Source organism: Choloepus didactylus, chromosome 11, assembly GCF_015220235.1.
Source record: "Choloepus didactylus isolate mChoDid1 chromosome 11, mChoDid1.pri, whole genome shotgun sequence".
NCBI classification, from domain to species: domain Eukaryota; kingdom Metazoa; phylum Chordata; class Mammalia; order Pilosa; family Megalonychidae; genus Choloepus; species Choloepus didactylus.
The window spans coordinates 8,652,684-8,679,859 of NC_051317.1; the positions used below are offsets into that span (position 1 = coordinate 8,652,684).

At 39.4% G+C, this 27,176-nt stretch overlaps 1 protein-coding gene across 1 annotated transcript in view; it reads right to left on the reverse strand.

Moving 5' to 3' along the window:
- Positions 1-438: 438 nt before the first annotated feature.
- The window catches only part of LOC119506538 (probable ribonuclease ZC3H12C), a 52,716-nt gene continuing 25,978 nt past the window's right edge, over positions 439-27,176 (reverse strand). Inside the window, 1 exon segment of the mRNA XM_037799563.1 lies at positions 439-512. Within this exon segment, the coding sequence (XP_037655491.1) occupies positions 439-512 (74 nt within the window).

Below are 27,176 nucleotides of genomic sequence, written 5' to 3' on the forward strand. Positions count from 1 at the left end.
CTCTTTTCAGTTCTGGGAACCTCCTGTTTTACAGAAGTTGTAAAACTCCGCCTTCCCTTTTATTCCTGTAAGGCTTTTTCTGCTTCCAGTACCTTCCCTGAAGGGGTATTCTACCCAGATGAGCCAGATGGGGTCAATTCAGAAAGGTGGGTCACTCCAGAAAGTCTCTTTTGCTCTCAGGTGGTCCAGTCAATAGAAACTGGATTTGAGTGAGTGCAGCACTCTCCAGCCACAATTTTACATCTCTCTCTCTCTCCCTCTCTCTTCTCTCTCTCTCTCTCTCTTATTCTATTTCTATCTCTCTATCTCTGTCTCTAGCTCTAGCTCTTTTCCTTCCTCCTGGAGTTCCTTTTGTATGCAGCACTCCTCAGCCACTTGTGTTGTGCCCTCAGTCTCTGTGGACTCAGGTCCCTGTTCCTAGATATGCATGGGGTTCTGTCAGTGCTGTCCCAGGTAGGAGGTGGGAGAATCTGGGCTGCCACCTTTGAGCAACTCCCCTAGCTGTGCTGGACCTAGTAAAGGAGAGGGAGTAGACCAGCAGGTCCAGGACAAAAGTTTCCTACCTGACATTTTCCTTCTTCTTCACTTCAGCATTTGTGGAGTCCTTTTCCCAAAATTTAAATTTTGTACCATTCTCCAGAGTTCTAAGCAGGAGGGATTTGTTCTTTTATTCACTGAATCCCTGGGGAGGTTTTTTCAGGGGATATCTTTGGTTTGCTTTTAATGATATCCTGTCCATATTTTTAGATGGGGTGTTTTTTTTTTTTTTAATTGTGTTTTTAATGCAATTTTATTGAGATATAGTCACACACCAAATAATCCAAAGTATACAATCAGTGACTCACACTATCATCATATAGTCACCACAATCAATTTTAGAGCATTTTCATTACTTAAAGAAAAAAATAAAAATAGAAAAGAACACCAAAAACATCCTATAAACCTTATTGCCCTCATTATTTATTTTTGTCTTTATTTTATTACTCATCTGCCCATACATGGGATGAAGGGAGTGTCATTCACAAGGCTTTCACAATCACATGGCTGCACAATAAAAGCTATATAGTTATACAGTCATCATCAAGAATCAAGTCTGCTGGATTACAGTTTAACAGTTATAGGCATTTCCTTCAGGCTATTCTAATATGCTAGAAACTAAAAAGGAATATCTATATAATGCATAAGAGTAACCTCCAGAATGATCTCTCAACTATATTTGAAACCTCATAGCTACTGAAACTTTATTTTGTTTCATTTCTTTTTCCCCTTTTGGTCAAGAAGATACTCTCAATCCAACACAGCCAGCACCAGGCTCAACCCTGAGAGTCATGTCCCTACATAGAGAGGAGGGTAGTGACTTTATTTGCAGAATTGGCTGAAAGAGAGGCCACATCTACGCAACAAAAGAGGTTCTCTGGGGATGATTCTTAGGCATAATTATGAATATCCTTAGCATCTCCTTTGCAGAAATACATTTCATAAGGGCAGGCTCCAAGATCAAGGGCTTGACTTATTAAAGTGGGAGACCCTAATGCTTGTGAGAATATCAGGAATTCCTGAGGTGGGGAAGTTTACTATTTCCAAAATTTTCCCCAGTCCCTCAGAAGGACGTTGCAAATATTCTTTTTTAAATTTTCTGCCCCAAATATTCAGGAATGTATTGGGGTATAACACTAACCTGTACAGAATAAAAAGATCTCATTACCTATTCAAGGTTACATGTGATTATATTCTATAAATAAACTGACCATACAGGTTAAATTAAATAGTGTGCTACAGAAAATTTAAATTTTGTACCAAATAAACATCTCTTCCTTTGGTCTCACAGAGAAGTTGAAGTTTTAAACTAAAGTCAATATCATCCACTACCCTATATTCTGATTTACCTTAGTCCTAACCAATTCTGTTTCATTCATATCCCTAATTGAAGTCTGGTCTCTTTTTCAGCTTCTTTAACAGTTGCTATATGGAGTAATGCTGACTCTCAGAGCTGCAGAGCTCTAACTCTGCGTGTCAGGTGTCATATAGATACCCAAAGTCCCAGAGAATGACCAGATTATACACAAAGAACTCAGCATCTCAGAATTCAGAAATAGCCATTACAACTCAGGAATAGATGTGTCTGCTATAAGAGCTCACAGTCTAGGAACCTGTACAATTGTACTTCCCCTGGTCACCTATGCTCTCAGATTCAACTGTTAGCATTTGCTCATTATAGTTATTTTATATTAGTGAGGTCTTACAATATTTGTCCTTTTGTTTCTGACTTATTTTACTCAACATAATGTCCTCAAGGTTCATTCACCTAGTTGCGTGCCTCATGACTTTATTCTTTCTTGTAGTTGCTCAATATTCTGTTGTATGTATGCTATACAGCTCACCCTTCTGTTCATCCATCAATTTACCTGTAGGCCACTTCCATCCATTGCAAATCGTGAATACTGCAAATGTCTATTCGCATTCCTGCCTTCAGTTCCTCCAAGCATACACCAAATAACGTGGTTGCAGGATCATACTGACCCCCATGCCTAGACTCCTATGGAGCCAGCTCACTGCCCTTCAGAGGGGCTGTGCTGTTCTACTCTCCCAGCAACAGTGAATAGGTTTCCCTCCACATCTCCAGCACTTGTATCCTTCTGTTTACCTGTTTTTATTTTTAATGCAATATTATTGAGATGTATTCACATACCATACAATCATCCAAAGTGTACAATCAGTTGTTGACGGTATCATCATACAGTTGTGCATCCATCCCCACAATCAATTTTTGAACATTTTCATAACTCCAAAAATAAAAATGAAAATAAGAATAAAAATATAGAAAAAAGAACACCCAAAACATCCCACATCCCCCCTCCCTCCCATTCTTCATTTACTTTTTGTCTCCATTTTTCTTCTTATCTGTCCATACGCTGGATAAAGGGAATGTGAGCAACAAGGTTTTCACAATCACACGGTCACACCTTATAAGCTACATAGTTATACAATCATCTTCAAGAATCAAGGCTACTGGATTGCAGTTCAGCAGTTTCAGATATTTCCTTCTAGGTATTCTAATATAGTTAAAACTAAAAGGAATATCTATATAATGCAGAAGAATAACCTCCAGAATGACCTCTCAACTCCATTTGAAATCTTGCAGCCACTGAAAGTATACTTTGTTTCATTTCTCTTCCCCCTTTTGGTCAAGAAGACTTTCTCAATCCCACGATGCCAGGTCCAGGTTCATCCCTGGGAGTCATGTCCCACGTTGCCAATGAGATTTACACCCTTGGGAGTCATGGCCCATATAGTGGGGAGGGCAGCGAGTCTGCCTGCCCAGTTGGCTTAGAGAATGAGGCCACATCTGAACAAACAAAAGAGGTCCTCTGGGGGTGACTCTTAGGCATAGATATAAGTGAGCTTAGCCTCTCCTTCGCAGTAACAAGCTTCATAAGGGCAAGTCCCAAGATTGAGGGCTTGGCCTACTAACCTGGTAGTCCCCAATGCTTGTGAGAATATCAGGAATTCCCAGGGTAGGGAGTTTAATATTTCTACATTTCCCCCCAGTCTCTCAAGGGGGCTTTTCAAATACTTTTTATTCTCTGCCCAAGTACTCTGGGATGTCTTGGGGTATTACAGTAACCTGTACAGAATAACAAGATCTCATTACCTATTCTAGGTTCTGTGTAATTATGTTGTTTAAATAAACTGACCATACAGGTTAAATTAATAGTGTGCTACAGAAAATTTAAATTTTGAACCAAATAAACACCTCTTCCTTTGTTCTCACATAGAAGTTCAAGTTTTAACCTAAAATAAATATCTTCCATTACCCTGTATTCTGATTTACCTTAGTCCTAACCAAGTCTGTTTCATTCATATCCTTAATTGAAGTCTGATCTCTCTCTCAGCTTCTTTAACAGTTGCTATATGGAGTAATGCTGACTTTCAGAGCTGCAGAGCTCTAACTCTGCATGTCAGGTGTCATATAGATACCCAAAGTCCCAGGGAGCTATCAAGTTATACACAAGAAGCTCAGCATCTCAGAATTCAGAAATAGCCATTACAACTCAGGAATAGATGCATCTGCTGTAAGAGCTTACAGTCTAGAACCGTACAATTATACTTCCCCTGATAAACTATGCTCTGAAATTCGACTGTCAGCGTTTGCTCATTATAGTTTTTATATATTTACAATATTTGTCCTTTCATTTCTGACTGACTTCACTGAATATAATGTCATTTACCTAATTGCATGCCCCACAACTTTATGCCTTCTTGTAGCTGCTCAATATTTTGTTGTATGTGTGCACCACAGTTCACCATTCCATTTATCAGTTGATGTACCCTAAGGTCACCTCCATCCATTGAAAATTATGAATACTGCCATCATAAACACCAGTGTGCAAATGTCCATTCATGCCCTTGCTCTCAGTTCTTCCAAGCATATTCCCAATAACAGGGTTGCAGGACCATATGGAAACCCTATACTTAGCTTCCTGTGAAACCATCACTCTGCCCTCCAGGTGGGATGCACCATTCTACTTCCCCACCAACAGTGAATAAGCACATCCCATGCTCCACATTTTCTCTAGGACTTGTATCCATCTGTTTATTTTTTAATAACGTATTGTACAATCTATCCTATGTGAGCAATCAAGGGCTCCCGGTATAATCACATAGTTTTGCATTCACCACTACAGTGTATATGAGATGAAAATCTATATGAGATAAAAAAAATAATAATAAAGAATAAAAAAAGGAGAAACGATAACAACAGGAATCTCATACCCCTCCCTACTATCCCCTCTTATTGACATTTAGCTTTGGTATATTGCCTCTGTTATAATTAGTAGAAGAATAGTACAATGTTACTGTTACCTATAGACCCTAGTTTGCATTGACTGTATTTTTTCCATATACCATCCCATTTAATTGTGTTTTGAAAGTATTTTTTATATTCAGAATGCAAGTCCTGTGTCAGTTATGTGTTTTGCAAAAATTTTCTCTTAGCCAATAGCTTTTCATTGTCGTGATAGTATCTTTTAAGGAGCAGAAATTTTTAAATTTGGATGAAGTTTAATTTTTGTGTGTTTTTTTTCTTTTATGTATTATGTTTTGGATGTCATACCTAAAAATTATTTGCCTAATGCAAGGTTAGAGAAACATGTTTTCTTTTCTACTTTGAGTTTAATAGTTGTAAGTTTTACATTTACGTGTATGAACCATTTTGAGTTAATTAATGTATATGGTGCCAGGTATGGGTCTAGGTTTTTTCTTTATTTGCCCATGTACATCCTATTGTTCCACAATCATTTCTCAAATGACTCTTCTTTCTGCATTGATTTGCCTTTGCACTTTTGTCTAAAATCAATTGACCAGCCTCTTCTAAGTTGTAGCCTTACTATCTAGAACCCTTGACCTCTAAGGTCACAGCAGTAGAGAAAGAGACAGTTTGAGGACTGGATTTTGCATTATATATATTTTTTTTTAAACCATTTTATTCACAGGGCTTAAAATCCATCCTAAGTGTACAATCAATGGCTCTTGGTATAATCACAGTTATGCATGCACCACCACAATCTATATGAGAACATTCCTATTTCTTCTAAAAAGAAGAAAAAAAAAGCCCATACCTCTTCCTTATATCCCCCTATTATTGACATTTAGCTTTGGTAGAGTGCCTTTGTTACAATTAATGAAAGAATATTACAGTGTTAACATTAACTATAGACCTTAGTTTGCATTAATTGCATTTTCCCATATATCACCCCATTATTAACACCATATAATAGGGATGCACATTTGTCCTAGTTCATGTAAAACCTTTCTTATATTGTTTTGCATTATATTTTAAGTGACAGGGTTGAAATTGGCTTACATCAGTGCTTCACACACTTTAATGTGCATCAGCATCAACTGGAATCTTGTTAATGAGGATTCTGATTCAGGAAGTTTGAGATGGAGTCTGAAATACGCATTTCTATTGAGCTCCAAAGTGATGATGATGATGCTGTCCCACAGACCACACCTTGAGAAACATGGGCTTACCTCCCATGTTATTTCATTGGCCTGAGTCCTTCAATTGCCCCAGCCTAACTACAAAGGGGTCAAGTAACATTGTCTTCCTTTAGGTCCAGGAAGAGACATTATTTCTGTTACATGAGACTACAACATGCAACCTTACAGAATCAAGACTGGAAATCATCTCTGCAGCTGAATGGTCACTGAGGTAGGCTGAATTATGGCTCCCCAATGATGTCCACATCCTTGTCCTTGGAACCTGCCATGCTACCTTAAGTGTAAAAAGTGCTTTGCATATGTGATTCTGTTAAGATCTTAAGATTGGGTGATTATCCTGGATCATCCTAGTGGGCCCAATAAAATTACAAGGGACTTTATAAGAGGGAGGGAAGAGTATCAATCAGAGAGGGCAATATGATGATGGAAGCAAAGAAAGAGAAGCAGTGGCGATGATGGAAACAGGTCTAAGTGTTGTCACTGCTGGAATGCAGCCATGAACCAAAGATTATAAGCAGCCTCCAGAAGCTGAAAATGGCAAAGTGGATTCTCTTAGGAGCCTCCAAAAAGAATGCAGCTTTGCCATACCTTGATTTTAGTCCAGTGAGACCTATTTTGGACTTTCTGACCTCTGGAACACTCTTAGAGAAGCCAGGAACTGATTAACCACTTAAAAAAGCAACTGTCTTATTAAAGGCCCAGGGCTGACGTTCTAAAGGTGACTGAGAAGTTTTTGGCCTCGGAAGAGGTTATGAGAAGGATACACAGAGCCGAAGCTGGGGGTGGGGCTTTGAACAGTGAGCTATGATTCCATGAATCTGGAGCTTCCAGACATTTGCCTGCTTTTCTCTTTCTCAGGAGGTAGCATAGATGGTTGTATGTGAAAGGTGGCAGCAAGGTCTTGGGGTCAGGACATCCTGTCAGCTGTGGGATCTGAGAAAAACTGCTGGAGAAGGAACTAAAGAACTAAGCTTGTCAGAGCTGAAGGAGATTTGTGAGGCAATCTATTCCAGCATGATAAATTTGGGATAGGCAAGGCCCTCCTCCTTGCTCAACACCTTTTGAACAAAGCCTAAATCTGTCATGATATCTCTGTTTTCTTTTTCCCATTGAGTCTCCACACTTCCTCAGAATTCTTCTTGGCCAGCACACCAGACGTGACCACTGTGGCTTACATGGATGCCTGCTCAGATCTTGCTTCAGGAAAGCAATGCTGCTCAGATGCCAAGAGAATGGCAGCCTTCAGCTGCTAGAGCCTTGAGGGTCCGTTTCAGCTTTTGAAAGGAAGTTGTACTCTTCTCTGGGCAGTCCCTGGCCAATGCCTGAATGGCACCCTGGTAGAAGGGCCTGGTTGTTTCCACCAAACGTAGGCCATCTCTAAAGGTAATCTGTGACTCAGAGCTCCTGGATGTGCTGGCAGAGATGGTTCCCTCTGCTTGAGACCACTTCCTCCTCCTTTCCTTTCACAGGTATCATACTTTATTAAAATTTTTCCACTCTAAATATGTGTGTGTGTGTGTATGTATCAGTTGGCCAGTTATTTTGGATTCTTTGATAAACTTTTTAAATGAAGCAAATAAAAGATGGACTTAAATGATACTGCGTTTCTACTAAGCAAGCTACCTAAGATGGAAGCTAGTAGTCCAAAAAAATTTTTGAGGAGATGGAGAGAGAGGAGCTTGACAGAACATAGAAGGTTCTAAACACATGAGATGCCCTAGACAATAATAGATAGCCATACTTTAAAAAACAAAAAAAGAAGAAAAGACCTGCTATTTCCAAGCATCTGGGCCTCCTCTATTTGACATATCATGTTGGATTATTTTTCCATGGATTCATTGACTTCCCTTTAAGCTGACACATCACCCAGGAAAACAGCAGATAGCAGGATTTGACCCATGGTGGATGGTCCATTAGGAGCCAGCACACACACCTGAGTACCGCAGAATGAATAAAGACCAGCTTTCCATATTCTATGTACAGTTATTACAATGTATTTTTTTTTCTGTCTTCTGATTGACTTTACGTACATGTGTGGCATAGTCTTTCAAGGAGCACTTTGTTGAAAGGAAGTTTCCCAGATTCAAAGCCTCTGTCCTTAGTCAGCAGTTTTTGATACTTTAACTCCCCAAATCCAAATCCTCAGCTGACTTCTATCTGTACGCCATGTTCCTTTGTGTGGTTAAAGACATAAATTATATAAAAGTCATTACTCTCTATCATGGACTGTAATTCTCCATTAATTAGATTGTAATTAAAACCAAATAAAGAAACATGCAGATGAATAACTTCATAAATTTCTACTCCTGGAAAACGGTTATTTTTTTTATTGTTAATCAGCCTAAAATATATTCAGAGAATGGTTTTCTGCATTTTGCTAGTAAACCACTAACTGTGTATGCTTCGTGTCTTTTCCCCTGAAAGGCTCTCACACAGAGCATTTTAATTTTCCATGGTATAGCTATGTTGACCTCTGAGACCTTGCAAAGTAAAGTATTTATGATCCTGGGCTTCTTTATAGTATTGTTTCAGTATTTTTGTAACATTTGTATTTCTTGCTGATGTTTTTGGCATTAAAAATCACTCAAGCTGTGCTAAAATATTATGGTATTCACTGAACCATACCATGGAAGGATAATTCAGTTCAGTGAGGTTATTCTAGCTCATCATGTACACAAAGGATTGAAGAAATTGTAGACAATTCTCAGCTCCCTACATGGGCAGCACCGAGACTCCCACACCCCCACCCCGCACTAATAACTTGACATAGCAAAACCTTCATTTGAATATAGAAATTCTGTTTTTAAGTGTTTAGAGCAAATGAAAGGAACAATACAATGGCCCAAGGTATAAGAAAGCAAAGTACTGGTGGATAGTTCCTCTGGATCACCAATTACCTTTACCCATAACAGAGACAAAAATCAAGAGTCAGCATTCATTGTCAATTTTAATGTATCCCTATAGAAGCCCAACAAATCATGTCATCTAAAACTTAATTAGAGTAGTAGAATGTGCTATTACAGATATAAACCAGGGGGATTTAATGTCCATATGTTTAAGTTTTGGATACTCACAATGTCTAAGTTTGAATGCTATGCTTGCACCACTTTCTATTTATTTTGCAATTTCTATCCCAAGAATAGATAAATACAGAGTCTGTTTTTTGTCACACTCAGCCTAAGGTGTAGATTATAAAAGTACCCAGTACATTTTAATCTTTTGTGTATTTCCTCTTTTGATTAGCTAACCATTCATGTTTGGCCTTGATAACATCACATAAAGTCCTAAAGGATGAAGTACAAAAGCTGACTGGTCAAAGCACCTATATTTATATGCTTAAAGGATATATTTAAATTGTATGGGCCAAATATATTTTGATCTATAAATGATTGAGACCTTAAATTCAGTGTACCCATCCAACAGAAGTCAGAATTCCCTCTGAAAATGAAAGAGACCTTTCAAATTTTATTCCTAAATAAGAAAAGTAAATTTTGTTGCAGTGTTCAAATGCAGTACAGTGCTTAAACACATGGGTTCTGGAATCGGATAGTCCTGGCTTCAGATGGAGCCACTGCTACTTACCTGCTGGGTGATTTTGGCCAAGTTACTTAGTCTTTCTAAAGCATTTTATCATATTTAAAATGGGTATAGTAATAGTTTGGATTCTGGTTAAACTGCTACAGCAAAGACAATGAAATGATATTGCATTAAATAAAAGAGAAGTTTATTTCTCTCTCAAATAATAGCAGATCATAAGCAGTCTAGGGCTGAAATATCAGCTCTAAGGTGCCAGGGATAGGGCTCATTTTATCATGTTGCTTTGGTTATGCTCAATATATAGTTTCCATATTTTGGTCAAAAATGCTGTTTAAGATCTTGTTATCATATATATATACTAGCCAGTGGCAAAATGACTAAATGAAGAGGAAGTGAGGTAGACCACAAAAATGGTCACTGTTCTCCAACCTTCCCTGTATCTAAATCCCTTAGTAACATGACTTTGAAGCAACTCTCGTAAAATAGCCAACTTCCCCACCCCTTGAATCTGTGCTTGTCTTGTGATTTGCTTTAACTAATAAAATGCAGCAAAAATGATGTTGTGTGGGTTCTGAATCTAGGTATCAAGAGGGCTTGAAAACTCTTCTTGCTCTCCTGGAACCTGCTAGCCACTGTCTAAATAAGCTGAAACTAGCCCAATGGATGCAAAAAGACATGCAGCCCAACTACTCCTATGGCTCCAGTTCACATTCAGTCCCCACCCCACCCCCACCCCCACACCCTGTTAGCTGACAGATGACCACAGCTGTAAAAGCTCAGCTAATGCCACATGAAGAATCAATCAGCTGATCCTGGCCCAAATTGTCAGCTGCAGAATTATGAGTAAAAATAAATGGTTGTTGTTCTAACCCACTAAGTTTTGGGGTGGTTCTTTAGTCAGCAAGAGATAAAAGAAAAGGTATCACTTTCTTTTGATAAATAAAATCAAGTCCCACATGGAGGCACCCATGCTAAGCCCCACATCAGCAAAACCAAAAGCCTAAGCAAGTCTGTGTTTCCTGTAAGTGCCCTGCTGTCCAGAAAACCAAATTTAAATACAGCCAATCAGTTGTCACCAGCTAGCTTTCTCATTCCCAAGCAACCACCTGCCCAAACCTTACTTGCTTTGTACCTGTAAATATACTTGCTTATTCTACCTATAAAAATCCATTGCTCTCTTTGTTCGGCAGAACTCCGCTCTATCTCATGGCAATTGGAGTTTCCACAATTCATGAACTGATTCAATAAAATTCTCTGAGATCCAACCAAAATTTGCTCAAGCTTTTATTTTAACATATTTTAAGGCTATGGCCCAGAATATGCACTTAGCACCATGCCAATATTAATTTAGCCATCTGGCCACACTAGCTGCAAGGGAAGCTGGAAAATGTAGTTTTTAAGTGGATGGACATCGTGTGTCCAGCCATAACTAAGTTCCTATTCTTAAAGGAAAAGGGGAAGAATCTATACTGGGGGAAAAGTAGTGGTTTTTGCCACCACTCTCTCTTTGGTTTGTCGTGAGGAATAAATAAGAAAACAAATGTAATGGTCTTGGTTCAATGGCTGGAACCTCAAAAGGGCCCAGTAAATATTTGCCATTATTCATATTCAGAAATTGAAATAGACAATATTTGTTTAAATGCTCACAAAAAATAGTCAGACATCTCAAATTCTCCAGACCTATTTCTGGTTTGTCTGTTATCCTCCAGCAACCCCTGCCTCTTCCCAAACTAAAGTCAGGGACCATATTGGAGTAAGATTCATGGAAAAGACATAAAGAATGACATTGAAACACTGTGTCTACTGATGTGATGTGGACAAAGCCTAGGTGTCTGCTAGAAAAAGATTAGATAGAGTCTATGGCTTAAAGCCAAGGGACAGGACCAAAGGAATTCCTTTCAATTCTATCATCTGTCACTGTGTAATAAATAATGTCACTGATCAACTGTTAGAAATCAGAGCAGGAAGGATTTTTTCCCCTTTTGTCCCTTTTCCATTTTTTTTTTTTTTTGATGTTGTTATTGGGAGTTTTGTTAAATGAAAAAAAGGTAATGTGTTAGTAAACAATTTTGATCTTGAGAAGAAAAAACAAATAGGTGTCCTTTCCTGCAGCCAATTCTGTCTCTTTCCTATTTTAAAGCAAAAGAAATGAAGAAGAACAACAACAACAAAAAAAAAACAAGCAGAATGGGAGATAGGCTGTGTGGGAAACTGACAGAAATGAAACCTAAATGTAAAGCTTCTGAAAGCAGCATGATGGAGTATATATATAATCCTTCAAAAAAATATGATCATCATTTATTGGCCAATTCAGTTATCACCTAGAGGTAACTGTAAAATAAGTAAGTAATCACTAAACAGGTTCTAATCATGAACACATGTTTATCTCCATTTTTGAGTACTCCAAAGTAATTTCACTGAGCCTGTGGCTTCTTTAGAAATCTGATGTTTTGAGTTATCCTCCAGACTGTTGGATGACATTACACTTGGTAAACAGTTATTATTATTGTTGAAATCTGTGTGAATCGTTCCTCTCTCCTGCCAGAGCTGCTGCCAATTCAGAATTTGCTATTACAAGTCAAATCCTGAAAGAACCTGAAAAAAAGTATAACTAAGGGACCCCAGATGGAATAAAGATTAAACAAGCAATAAGTAAAGTGGCACTGCACAAAAGAATGAGACAGCAGTGAGATGCAGCGCAGGTGGGGGCCATCTTATGAGTGGCTGTATTTATACAACACGTCCTATTGAAATGCAAGGAAGGGCTCAAGGTCAACAGCAACTAGAAAATGAGAAAGCCAAACGAAAGAAGGCTTTGTGAGGAACTGTGTATGGGTAAGGACTAGGAGCTGAGAGGGGGTGAGCCAGAGAATACAAACAACATTCCAAAGGAGAGAGACCTGAGAAATGGGTGGAAAGAAGGACCACAGAACAGGATAATGGCACTGAGGAGAAAAAGAAGATGGAGGGCCCTCAAGCAAGGCCTTCAGAAATATGTTTATTCTAAGTGATTAGGAAGCAAATACCTATGACACCCATACAAGTTGATATTGTAAAATATGACAAATTGGGAGGCTAATTCTATCAAATGATTAGGAAATAGTAATAGAGTATAGGAAGAATCCAAAGATTAAAGTGTGATGCCCAAGAGATATAAATTAGCATTTCCAAAGGGTATTCAAAAGAGTACTAGGTTCTCTTGAGGTTATTTAACATCACATAAAGGACAAAAAATTTGAGAAGGTTAGGGTACTTGTAGTTGAATAGATTTCCTTACTGGAGAGAATATTCAGAGCTAATGTGCACGGTGATACTGCAAAATGGAGAATGTCTTGTATGTAGATTCCTGTTGCTGATTCCTACCATGATTCTCCCCCTTTTGGTAAAGCTGCCCACTTTTACTTTGGGGAACAAAATGGATGCTTGAGCTGGGGTTTTCCATCTGTGTTCAAGTTATACCCCTCACCCAAACTGCTGGACACATGGCCCAGTCCAGCCAATCAGGCTCTCCCTCCTGAGAAAGTGCCACTGTAGCAGCCAGACACAAAGGTTAATTCAGTCCCATGAAGTGTCACTCCTTTTTTCCTGCTATAGGGCTCCCCCTTACTCCCAAGGTCTGTGGTGCAGCTTTCCTTTGATGTTCTGAGCTACCCCCCCACCCCACCCGCCCCCACCACGCTTCCTTGAATTCTATTCAGTCTTGGTATCCAAATTAGTCTGAGGGAAAAGTTTGTGACACTTCCCAGATAGACTTGACTATAGATGTTTTTTCTTCCTTATTTCCTTCCTTCCTTCCTCTTTTCCTTCCTCCCTCCCTCCTTCCCTCCCTCCCTTCTTTCCTTTCTTTCTTGTAATATAACCTGTCAGAGAGATTATCTTCAGAAGACAGATGCTTTAGTTATTAATAGAGGACTTTGAGAACACAGTAAGGGGACATAAATTGTACTCAATGCTGATATTTACTCATTGGGAATCATCAAGTAAGGAGCAGTAACGCATCCCTGTCTGTGTTCACACCACAGAGGGTTAGCATGGCCTTGCTAATGATGGTGAAGCCACCACACAAAGATGTTGTATTGGTACCACAACTATCGAGGGTCAGATCACCCTCCTCTGAGAGAAATGCTACGTCCAGAGCAAGGAGTAGTATTTACCAGGGAATTGTCTTCAAAAACGACTGTAAAGGGAACCCTGAGCTTACCAGAAGGCAGGACTTTCCCGGAGAACAGTAAGCCTCGGTTAAGTGAACAATGCCCCGCATTCTGGAAGGGTGTGGAGGGAAGAGAAGAGGGAGAGTAATTGGGAGACCCCTCCCAAAGCCTCGTAAGGGTTGGTATGCATATTTCTGAAAAGAATATAGGTCTTTAATTATATTCAATTAAGAATTAAGTAAAACTCTCCTAATACAGAAGCACAGCATAACCCCTTAATACAAAAATGACAGGAAGGGGAAGTCACAAGTGGAAAGAAGGAGTAACAGGGTTCTAATAACACACATGCAAATCATTGTAATTCTATATTTGTGTTGCTACAATGATAGGTTCAGAAACAACAAGAATAATATAACAGTAATAGCAAACACTAAAATATTATTTGTATTCTATTTTATGCCCATTGGAAATAACTGTCTCCATTTTACAGATGAGAAAACTGAGGCAAGAAGATAGGCTAGCTGCCTACTTTAACGTCCCCTCAGCTAATGTTCTTATCCTAAACTAATTGTTTTCCTCTTTACCCCACCATACGTGCAAACATGATACAATTTGTGGTAAGAGTAGTAATGAAAGGAAATGGTATATAGTTATGTAAGTATATGTATTCAAAAATTCATAAAGGCTGTATGAAATGGAATGAATAATAGATGAATTGAGACCGTGAAGGGGATGGGAAAGAGAGATGAAGGATAGCCTTTAAGAATTTTTGGGACAGATCTTCCTGTAAGTCTTGTAGACTGTAAGCATAGGTAAAAATAAAAATGTTTTGTGGTTGATATAAGGAATTCTGAGGGAATTTATGCCTGAAATCAGTTCTTAGAGAAATATGATGCAGAGCACACTAAAAAAAAGAGCATTTATCTGGTAATTGAGTCTTTTCATCAGGACTAGCTTCCTCTTTTCTGACAACTATCCTTTACCCATAAAAGATATGGATGGAGGTTAAATGAACCTTTATGGAGCATATTAGTTATGTGTGATCACACTTTGTTTACACAAATTATAACTAACAGCTCCTTCCAGCTTTCACAGAAATACTTTCGCAAATTGTTACAAACTTTCAATTTGGTCAGGATGTGTGAGGAGCTCCAATATCTTTAACTTTTATCCTGGGCTCATGAAGAATGTTTCAACAATGACAGTCACCTGGTCCCAAACTCAGGGGACCACTGAAGCTAGGCAAGTAACATACGGGAATGAATCAAACTAGGAGTGAGAAACATTGTATGACTCTCTCAGTCTGCCTCCCATTTTCTCAATTCCCTCAATGGGTGGAGAAAAGAATCTCTCTTTACGGCCAAAGTGCTACTATAATGGTAAATCAACATTTGTCTTAGTCTCAGAAAGGTAATAAGAGTGGGTATACACTGTCAACAAACTAGCAAATGCATGATCATCTAAAGCTGACAACAGCTACTCAGCCTCATCCATTAGTGCCACACCTCTACTAAGTTCTCAATATTGTCATATGTTCTTATATTTTAAACAGAGTATGGTAGATAAGAAAAATGGCCCCGTTCTCTTCCACCCCTTCCTGTGTCCATGCTGTTCACCAAATAACTACACGGGGCCTTCACACTCTGGCTGTGGGCTTGCCCATGTCATGCTTTGTCCAACAGAATGAGGCACAAATGACATAAGCCAGTTCTAAGCTTAGAGCTTGAGAGGTCTTGCATGTTTCTGTTTGTTCTTTTACTTCTACATCACCATGAGAATGTATATGGTTGAGGATGAGGATGGATTCTGCTAGCCTGATGAGGATGAGAGACAAGAAAGTGGAGAAAAGACAAATCACCCCAGTAAAAGCCTGAATTAAGAGCCCAGCCAAGACCAGTGAAGCTACATAGCTACCTACCAAATAATCCCCAACACATGAGCAATAAACCTTCTGCTGTATGCCACTGAGTTTTTGTGGTTGGTTGTTATGTAACATTATCATGGTATTACTGATCACTGATACACAACCCCGGAAACCCTGGTTCTTAGGTGAAATTTTCTGATTTTTAAAAATGAGCAACTAATTCAAGGTTTTTAAACAACAGCATGGTTCAAACAAAAATTTTCTATAGGTCAGATCTAGATCACAGGGCACTATTTCGTGTTCTCTGTTCTATCTAATCCCTTTATTTTACAATTAGGAAAAGACATTCAGAAAGATAAAATCTCTTTCCCAGAGCCAAGTAATTGGACCTCAGGAGCACTGATTCACCTTCTTGGGTCACTTTTTGCAAAGCATCAGTGTACTCATTTGAATGCATGGATATTTTCAGATTCCCCATCATTCCTGCCACTTTATTTTTGTCCAGAGGCTACATCCACATGCTGGATGAATCCCTGCATTCATCTCTACCAGGCTCAATTGAGCCCTGTCACTTACCACCTTTGGAGCAGAGGATTGAATTTTACCTTTCCAGCAAAGGTAGTACTTCTAGAAGTGTGCTTGAGGACACAAACAGCATATTATTTCAGCATTAAACTCACATCCCCCTCCCTCCACAAAACAAATGAATAAATTCTACTTCTACTTTCAAAGGGAATAATTTTTATATGATGCTGACTAAGGCAAAACTCTCATGAAGCCTGAATGATACTGATCTTAGCCAAACAAAAACAATCTATGATAAGGGCTAGCAGGCAAATTCTAATAGGGCATTTGTCCATTGATTTAGAAAAGCATAGTTTCTCTTTTCATGGAGCTACTGAAGGAGAACCCATATTGAAAGTTGTGATTATTGTTTTATCCAGGATTCATAAAGAGACTGAACAGTTGCACACTTTATTAGATCTAACCTAAATACCTGCTCCTTGTGTTTTTGTGCTGGGAGATATTTATGTTATCAATTCAACTTTATAGTAACCATCAGGAAGAACACTCCCTGTAGCTAAGCTGACTCAAAGTAATGACTTGTAAGGGAGCTCTAATGACAGAACAAGGGGCAATTATAGACACAGTGTGAGACTTGAAATAACTGTGTGATATATTTTGTGCAGTTGATTGACCTCATGTTCAAGTTCATTTGTACCACACTATTGTAGATATGGCCTATGCCTCAGGGTCCATGCTTTGTTAATTTCAATATAAGCAGACAGAACGGATTAGATCAGACTGCTCAAACACAACACAAAGCTGCACCAGGGCTGGGCGGATAAATGATGGCACACTAAGGTCTTCCAGAAGGAACCATCAAAAATCTTTCAGGGAAGAATGAGAAGTTAGAATGTTGCTCCATTTCTACTCTTGAGAGAGCTCAAACAATGTACATCTTCTTGCCTCTTTACATAAATGTGGTGGCTGCTGGGAGGACTTAGAATTCATTGTCAAATGAGAGGGGGATAGGGAAACAAAGACGGAACAAGAATTCAATCTAAAATAAGGTTATTCTGAGATGTTCATAGATTGTATTGCTTTAGAGCAAAAAACATTTGGCAGTCTATCTTCTGTACATGTCACTTTGAAATACACTCCTGCTGTGCAGTAATTCACTGGATAGGAAAGGGGAAAAAGTCTTTTTTGATGGGTTGTCTATAATCCAAATTCCAAACATCCTTACATAAATTGGGAGAGAGGGGTAAAAGAAGGGGAGTGTAGGAAAGAAATTGTTGTTTGTTTGTTATCAGTGTCAATGCCTACCAAAAAAAAAAAAAAAAAAAAAACCACTCTTATTTTGCTGTGTACAAAATTATAAAAGGAATTCAAGTACAAAACAATATTGCAGACTGACTTGAAAAACGACATGGAATAATTGGCACTTATGCAATTTCTTCGAAATATAGCTTTGATTCTAAATTGACTGAAAAGAGGTGTTCCAAAAAGATTCATTTCATCAGTCTTGGTTGTTTGCTAATAGTACCACCTAGTCAACTCTGCCTCACGCTTCCACAGTGGTTGTTAGAAAAGCCTACAAAAGCCTTGATAAAAACTTGAAATCAGTGTTTTCTAAATTGTATTAGAAACCACGCATCTCTGTTCTTCTATTGTTAGTCATATAGTGTTTGAAAAAAATGTACAACTAATATCTAACATCAAATGAGGAAGCACCTTACTCAGAATGTTCAAATAAAGTGCCACCCTAGCTTCCAAGTGATTAAAAACGGGATTATGGAAATCTATTCCGTATTCATCTGGCCTGAAAAATGTAGGCTGCAAATAGGTCATAACTGAAACTATGGTTTAATGTAAAAGCTCTTTTAAGAAGGGGCAAGATGCTAATGTTTTCTACGCTTATTTTTGTTTCAGATATTAGAGGAGTAGGAAATGTATGCTCAAACATAGAGTGCTTTTTAAAAAGTGGATTTTCAATAGACCATGTTTTAAAAAACAAATATTCGTAAGTTCTCTTCAAGACACTAGTCAGATAAAATATACTGATTTTAAACAGTATTTAGAAGAATAGCCATGTATGGATTTTCATATTTCTCTGAGCAAATCAATTTCTGACCGAAAGCTCTTGTTTTCATGTTTCCTCTCCACTGAGACAATATCTTTTACTAATTTAGAGTAACAAATAAGATACAGGCAATCCTAATAAAACAAGGATAGCACATCTGATTGGTTCATTAATTCTAAATCACTTGTATTCAATTTTATTTTTTAGTGGTGCTACCGCCAGTTTTTCCTCAAACCAAGCCAAAGAGACCGCTCAAAAATAAGGTAGGTAATGGTGTTATTTTGCTAGTATATGTTTTTAAGAAAAACAAGTTCACTTACTTTAATGTCAATAAGTTAGAAAAATAAAGCCATTTTCAAAGTATCAATAATTAGGAATGCGGTAATGCAGATGCAAGTTTTGTCTTATCCTGAGATTCATTCTGCTTCAATGTTATGGGTTTTTTTTTTTTGTTGTTGTTGTTGAAGAATATTGAATAAAAAAGCCTGTGATTCGGGCATTTTTGAGCTAGGAAATGTCTATTCATCGTTCATCCAGTAACCATAAAGTGATCTTCCTCTGGACACTACTTATTTCAGTTCCTGCATCTGGGGATGTGAGTGACTCCACCTCTGCCCATGGTAGCCAGGTTTAGCCATTTAGAGCTCCCGACTATTCCTGGCTATTGTAATTGTTTGAGAACAAAGTATCTCACTCAGCTAAGATCCCTCAGAGAGTCAAACCCTGCACATTTTCTGCAACTATTGAGAGAGAGGCACTGAATTTGAATCCAGAAGCTCAGAGCTCTTTGATGCCATCCCAACATTATATGCAGCCTGAGAATATCTCCATAAAATAAGAAGATAGTCCCACAAGATGAAGTGAAAATACATTTTGGTGCATTCATTCTTTCAAATAATTCATTTATTCAACAAATATTTATTGAACATTCACTACGGACCAGGGTAGTTATAGATAACGGTAGTAAAGAAAAGAAAAGAAATGCTTTTGTTCTTTTGATGCCTACATCATAGTGGGGAATAGGGTATTGAAAATTTTAAAATAATTTCAGAGTGACAGGAGGCCCTGGAAAGGAATAAAGCAAAATATACTGAGAAAGAATGATGAGGTGGGTAGTAGAGCAGTCTGTGCTAGATTGTTATATTGTCTCAAGCATAGGTCAGCAGACTACAGTCATGGATCAAATCTTGTTTTTACATTTTTAAAGCATTCTTTAAAGGAAAAAAAAAAAGAGAGATAAAAAGAGAATATGCAACAGCAACTGTATGTGGCTAGCAAAGCCTAAAATATTCACTGTCTGGCTGGTTTTAGAAAAAAAATGCTGACCCCTGGTCTACCAAAACAATCACCAAGAATTCCTCCTGTTTGTCTACAAGCATGCCATCATCGCATGAAGAAAGCAGAGTCTGTTTCTTCACCTTTTGTATCTAAGCTGACCTTGTAAAAATGTTGGCCAATAAAATGAGGTAGAAGAAACATTCTGGGACTTCCAAGCCAGGCCTTAAGAGGAATTATAGCTTTTGCTTTTACTCTTGTGTAAGAAAGGAATAAATTCAGCTTTCACATAGAGACAGCATGGAATAAGGGAAATGGAGGCAAAACCAGTTTAAACAAGCCCCAGACAAAGAGAAGAGAGAATCTGCCTGCTCCTTATATGGAAAAGTAACCATAGTTACTGGAATGTAAAGAGATATGAGGTAAAATCAGAGGTGGGAACTCACAGCAAAAAAAAAAAAAAAAATTGTGGGGGATAGGCTGATCAGTTCAAAATCTCAATAATGAGCTAGTTGGCTCTCTGGGATTGGCTGTACAAATTAAAATCTCAAAAGATGAATTAGTTAGTGTTCTCGGATAGGCTGTAACCTCTGTAGTACCCAGTCAATGGGGAAACAGCGGAAGGACTTGCGAATTAGGAGTAGGAGATTTGAAGATCGCCATTCTCTTCCTCTGGCGCGCCAGCCTTCCACGTGTTTGGCTGGACGCCCTATCTTGCAAGATCGTAAATAAATTCTTTTCTCCTCCAGAACCGAGTGAGCGTTTATTCCCTTACAGGTACCACTATATTTCCGACATCTTGGAAGTCAGATACCATGTGAAGAAGTCTAGGCTACCCTGCGTGAGAGAGAGGCCACATGGAAAGAGACTCCCTGAAGGAGAGAGAACATGTACACACAAGCCACATGAGGGGATCTCAAGCATCTTAGTCAGTGCTAAGGCCCTAGACACATGAGGGAAGCCCTAGTTGTCCTGCTAGCCCCAATCAGGGTACTCCAGCCAACACCATGTAGAACAGACATGAGCCAAACCTACTAAAACCCTGTGGGAATTCCTGACTCAGAATCATGGACAATAAAATGATTGTTGCACTAATCTCTGAGGTGTCTTATTTTGCAGAGATAGATAAATGAAACAGAAATTGGTACCAGAATTAGAATGCTGCTATAACAAAAGCCTAAAACACATAATATTGTCTTTGGAATTGGGCAGCAGATTAAGGGTAGGTTGAAAGAGCATTGAAAAAAATATGCTATTAAAGAGTGAAGAAAGGGTGACCTGTGTGTGATGGTTGGGTTCATGTGTCAACTTGGCCAGGTGATGGTGCCCAGGTGTCTGGTCAGGCAAGCACTGGCCTAACTGTTACTGCAAGGACATTTGTGACTGGTTAATAAATTATTATTAAATCATCAGTCAATTGGCTGCAGCTGTGACTGATAACATCCAGGAAGGGCATGTCTTCCACAATGAGAGAATTCAATCAGCTGGATTTAATCCAATCAGTTGAAGACTTTTAAGTGAGACAGAGGAACTTCACTTCTTCTTTGGCTGACCAGCAAAGTGTTTCCTGAGGAGTTCATCAAACATGCTCATTGGAGTTGTCAGTTCGCTGCCTGAGGAGTTCATCAAACACCTTCATTGGAGTTGCCAATTTGCTGCCTGCCCTACGGAATTTGGACTCATGTGTCTCCACAGTTGCATGAGACACTTCTATAAAATCTTTTATTTGGATACCGCTTATTGATTCTGTTTCCCTAGAGAACCTAATACACCTGTGTTACATACTGGTAGAGCATTTGATAACACTTGTGAATCTAGCCAACATTTTTAGGCACAAGACTGAAAGTGCCAGTTGGCTTTTTGCAATTGTGTATGATGAATTATAGGAAGAGAGAGATAAACTGAAGAAGAAACTGTTCCATTTCCAAGAAGAATTTAGAGAACTAGATGAATTTAGAGGAAGAATTCAGAGGAATTTAGAAGAAAGTGGCCAGACAGTTCCTCCAGTCAGAAAAAATGTTCTCAAAGTCATAAAGGGCCTTTAAGTGAAGATCAAACCAAGGATGTGGCCATAAGACCCTTTGTTAAGACCTTAGGAACATTAATTTATTATTCTCATTTGGCTAAATTAAGACAAAACCATGGCTCTTAAAACATTGTTCCACAGCAACCTGAAGTGCCAAAGTAGATAAAGTTCTATCTATCTTGATATATATATTTATGTCATGTCAGTATGGCTTTTGGGTCATGGCATGTACATAAGATATATGGAACATCCACAAACATTTTAAGAGCATTATACTGGTGGAATCATTGCCAGATTGGATTAAAAGGGATTGAGATAGTTGAAAATGAATGGAGGCCTTTGGGTCCCCAACTTTCTATGGGTAGGAAGCAAGGAAGGAAGTTGTGAAACTGCAAACACAGGACTTCTCACTGAGCCATAAGTCAAGGAAAAACAATGCTCTAGAGAACAGTTCTCAAGGAGCAACAGAACTGAGCCCTAATGAAGAAACATTCTCTGTAATAGGGGAAACAGGTAGCATGTGCCTAGATATATTTTAGAATTGCTATGAACCAAACTGCTATATGCTTTCTTCCTCCCATTGTTGAATGGGAGTGCCTATTGCAATTAGCTTGCCCATCTCACCATCATATGTTGGCATGGGGAGAGTGTGTGGGGGTGGAGTGGGGTGGGGAACTTGACTTTTAGTTCACAAGTCTCTGGATCAAGAGCAGCCACATTCAAAGAGCCTTATTATGCTAGTTTGAATCTATTATGTACCCCAGGAAAGCCAAGTTCTTTTAATCCAATCTTGTAGCGGCAGACCTATTGTGGGTGGGACATTTTGATTAGATTGTTTCAATGGAGATGTGACCCTGTCCCGTCAAGGTGGGTCTTAATCATCTTTACTGGTGTCCTCTATGAGAGGATTAAAAGTATAGACATTTTGAAGAAGACACTTTGGAGACAGCTGTTGAAACCAGATCCAGTATAGAAGCTAAGAGCTGAAATCCAGAATTTGCCCTGGAGAAGCTAAGAGAGGACCCCTAGATGCTTAGAGAGAAATGCTCTTGGAGAAACAAGCAAGGATGCACAGGAGCTGAGAGAGAGAAGCAAAGACAGAAGCCCAGAGACATTTTGGGGATAGTAATGGAAACCAGAAGCTAACCCAGGAGAGGACCAGCAGACTCCGGCCATGTGCCTTCCCAGGTGACAGAGGAACCCTAGATGCCATTGGCCTTTCTTCAGAGAAGGTATCATCCTTGTCCTAGTTTGCTAATGCTGCAGAATGCAAAACACCAGAGATGGATTGGCTTTTATAAAACGGGGATTTATTTTGCTACACAGTTACAGTCTTAAGGCCACAAAGCGTCCAAGGCAACACATCAGCAATCGGGTACCCTCACCGGAGGATGGCCAGTGGCCTCCGGAAAACCTCTGTTAGCTAGGAAGGCAGCTGGCATCTGCTCCAAAGCTCAGGCCTCAAAACGGCTTTCTCCCAGGACGTTCCTCTCCAGCAAGCTTGCTTCTCTTCAAAACATCACTCCCAGCTGCACTCTCTTTCCTCTTTGAGTCAGCTCATTTATATAGCTCCACCGATCAAGGCCCACCCCGAATGGGTGGGGCCAAGCCTCCATGGGAACATCTCATCAAAATTATTTCCCACAGCTGGGTGGGGCACACTGCAAGCAAATCTAACCAACACCAAAACTTCTGCCCCACACAAGACCACAAAGATAATGGCATTTGGGGGACACAATACACTCAAACCGGCACATTCCACCCCCTGGAACCCAAAATGGCATTATCTTTCCAAATACAAAATACATTCATTTATCACAAAAACTTAAATCATTTCAGTAACAAAAGTTAAGTACAAAATCCCATCAAAATAAGTTTAGGCTTGGTCAGTTCTAAGGCATAATTCCCCTCTAGCTGTGGATCTGTGAACCTAGAACAAGTTATGTGCTTCCAATATACAAAGGAGAGACATTCATAGGATAAACATTTCCATTGCCATAAGGAGAAACAGTAAGGAAAACAGGGTTAACAGGAGCAAAACAGTTCCTAAAACCTGCAGGACAAACTCCATTAGATTTCAAAGTCTGAGAGTCATTTACAGAACGACGTTGCATCCTTGGGGCTTGAGAGAGCGGGAGCCTAACCCTTCCTAAGGGCCTTTTCGGCAGCCCTTTCCTCTCCAAACACTTAGGTGAGTGCTCCAATATATCCACACATTGGGGAGACCACCTTCTCGGCCCCACCCTCCTCAAACATCGGGGCAGCTCCCGGATTCCCTTCCATCTCCGGGGCACACGTTCAACCCCTTCAGAACAGCGTGGTGGCAGCCAGGCTCTCCCCAATTCCCTGGGAATGTGCTCCACCCTCTTTGGGGCTTGGGGTGGCAGGACATTTCCTGAGCAACGAGGTGGAAGGCCCGCCCTCGACCTCCAGGGCAAACTCACCCTTTCCCTGCGTGTGGGCTGCTCCGCTCTCTCAGCCCTATACCTCCTGACTCCAGACCTCAACCTCCACGGCTCTGTCTTTGAAGAAATTTTTCCTTTAATTTTTTCCTTGTCTTTCTCCTCCAGTCCAGACCGGCAATGGCTCCGTCTATAAAGATCTCGCAAAAATTCTGTTGGCTTTGCATGAAGCATGCAGGGGTCAAAGCCATCAGACAATAGGAGTTTCCACAAATCCTTTCTGCTTAACTCCTTATCCAATCTTGGCTTGTCCTCAGGTTGGGCTGTAGCTTCTGGGATTCTACCCACTGGAAGCCCGTAATTTTCCAAGCCATCAACTTCTGGTTTCTTTGAACCCAAGAGTTCAGTTCTAAGTTTATCTCTCTCTGCTCGCATTTTACTATAAGCTGCAAGGAGAAGCCAGGATACGTCCTCCACACGTAGTCTGGAGATCTCCTCAGCTAAGTATTCCAAGTTGTTGCTTCCAGATTCTTCCTTCCATCTGACACCAGGACTCAATTTTGCCAAATTCTCTGCCACTTTAAAACAAGGATCGCCTTTCTTCCAGTTTACAACACATTCATCATTTCTGTTCAAGTCCTCATCAGAAGTATCTTTAGAGTCCATATTTCCACAAACAGTCTCTTTAAAGCAGTTTTGGCCTTTTCTATCAAGCTCCTCACAACTCTTCCAGAAATTCCCCCTTATCCATTTAAAAAGCCGTTCCAACATGTTTGGTATTTGCAAACTCAGCAGCAAAAGCACCCCACTTCTCTGGTACCAAAATCTGTCTTAGTTTGCTAATGCTGCAGAATGCAAAACACCAGAGATGGATTGGCTTTTATAAAACGGGGATTTATTTTGCTACACAGTTACAGTCTTAAGGCCACAAAGCGTCCAAGGCAACACATCAGCAATCGGGTACCCTCACCGGAGGATGGCCAGTGGCCTCCGGAAAACCTCTGTTAGCTAGGAAGGCAGCTGGCATCTGCTCCAAAGCTCAGGCCTCAAAACGGCTTTCTCCCAGGACGTTCCTCTCCAGCAAGCTTGCTTCTCTTCAAAACATCACTCCCAGCTGCACTCTCTTTCCTCTTTGAGTCAGCTCATTTATATAGCTCCACCGATCAAGGCCCACCCCGAATGGGTGGGGCCAAGCCTCCATGGGAACATCTCATCAAAATTATTTCCCACAGCTGGGTGGGGCACACTGCAAGCAAATCTAACCAACACCAAAACTTCTGCCCCACACAAGACCACAAAGATAATGGCATTTGGGGGACACAATACACTCAAACCGGCACAATCCTCTTGATGCCTTAATTGGGGCATTTTCATGGCCTTAGAACTGTAAATTTGTGAACTAATAAACCCCCATTTTAAAAGTGAATCCATTTCTGGTATTTTGCATTCTGGCAGCTTTAACAAACTATAACATTTATCTTCTCCAGATGAAATGTAGATCACAAGACAGTGAATTTTGGGTGTGATGCTATAATTGGATAAGATTTGGGGAGTCCTATGGGGTGAGTATATTTTCCATGTGGAAAGAATGTAAAAGGGCATAGTCAGAAGGTGGATTGTGGCTACAAAAATGGCCACCCACAATTATCAAATCCCTGGTCATTCATGCAACAAGTCCCATCAAGAGGTAGAGGCAATTTCCCTACCACTTGAATCTAGGGTGGTCTTGGGACTTTTACTGACCAGTCATATGAGGTGAAAATGACATTCTGGGACTTCCCGAATGTATGGTTGAAGGCTTATATGTATAAGTCTTAAGAGAACTTACAGCTTCAGCTTTCACTCTTGGAGCCCAGCTACTATGCAGCAAAGTCCACACTATCGTACCCAGAGAAAGACCAAATGGAGAGAGATGCTCCAGAGGACGAGAGATCATGGGAGGAGAGAAATGAAGTGGAGAACTGAGATATCCCATCTGATAGCCAGCACCAAGGCCCTAGACATGTAAGTGAAGCTATGTTGGCCCTCTAACCTCAGCCAATCCACCCAGCCAACCTCACATAGAGCAAAGCCAAGCTGCCCATTGAATCTTGCTTGAATTTCTGACAAACAGAATCATGAGCAGTAAAATGGTTGTTGGAAGCCACTAATCTTTCTGGTGGTTTGTTACACAGCAATAGATAAAAGATACATTGTTTATTTTAGATAGAAGAGCCAAACAAACTCACTGAGGAAGTGACATCTAAGCAGAAACCTCAATGATAGAGAGAAGCAAACCATGCTAAAACTAAGCATTCCAGGCAAACAGACATAGCTATAAAACTTAATTGACAATGTATTCTATAAATTTCAAAAATTTCACTAAATCTGGAGTGGTGTAGGAGTTGAAGGAAACAAAATCAGTGAATTAGAAGCAGATATTGTAGGAGCTTTTTAGTCCAGAGAAAGGAAATTCAATTTTATTTTAAGTGTGTTAGAATTCCTGGGTCAAGCAGAGTACCCCAAAACTTTTGTTTCATGTACCAATAAATTCTTTTTCAGTCTCCCTTTCTAATTTTTTTGAGTTTACATATGAAGTACTCCTTATTAATACAATCTGATTTACCCAGATGATGAGTTGAAAAGTGCAAGTATTTTAACACCTCACCTTGAAATCTTAGGATAGTATTTCATCAAATATAAAAGACAAGACAAATTTATCCTAATATCCACATTCTGCACAAAAATGGGTTCCCCTACCAGGAATAACATACTGGGGTTCTCCAACATGTTAAAATTTGATAGTTTACTTATGTAGGTATTTTAAAGCTTAATTACAGTTTTAAAACATATTTAAAACACATTTCTTAAGTTGAAGGAAAAAAGCAAAACACTATAAAGTACCTGAAAAACCATTCCATGAAACCAAGTTTGAAAATTACAATTTTAATTTCAAAGGCAGATGTTACTCCAATTTATTTTTAATGTTTCAATTCCACAGAATGATGAAAAATTGAGTTGAAGAGAGACCAATAGATGAAAGAAATCAACTTATATTTTATATATTGCATACCCACAGCACCAGTCTACTTACAACATTTGAAACTATTGGAAAAATCATTTTGAGAGTCCCAGTACTTCAGATGCCAACCTCTACACATAAGAAATTATATTTTCATCTTGCTTTCACTGGAACCATCCTAACTCTATTTTCAATGTGAATTACAATTTAAATTGCTATCATACATGCCTGAAGGTGATTCAGTAGGGAATAGAAGGGGGAATCATTGTGATATAGATAAACTTGGTGATAACTGTCAAACAAAAAGAGCATCCTATAAATGTGATTGAC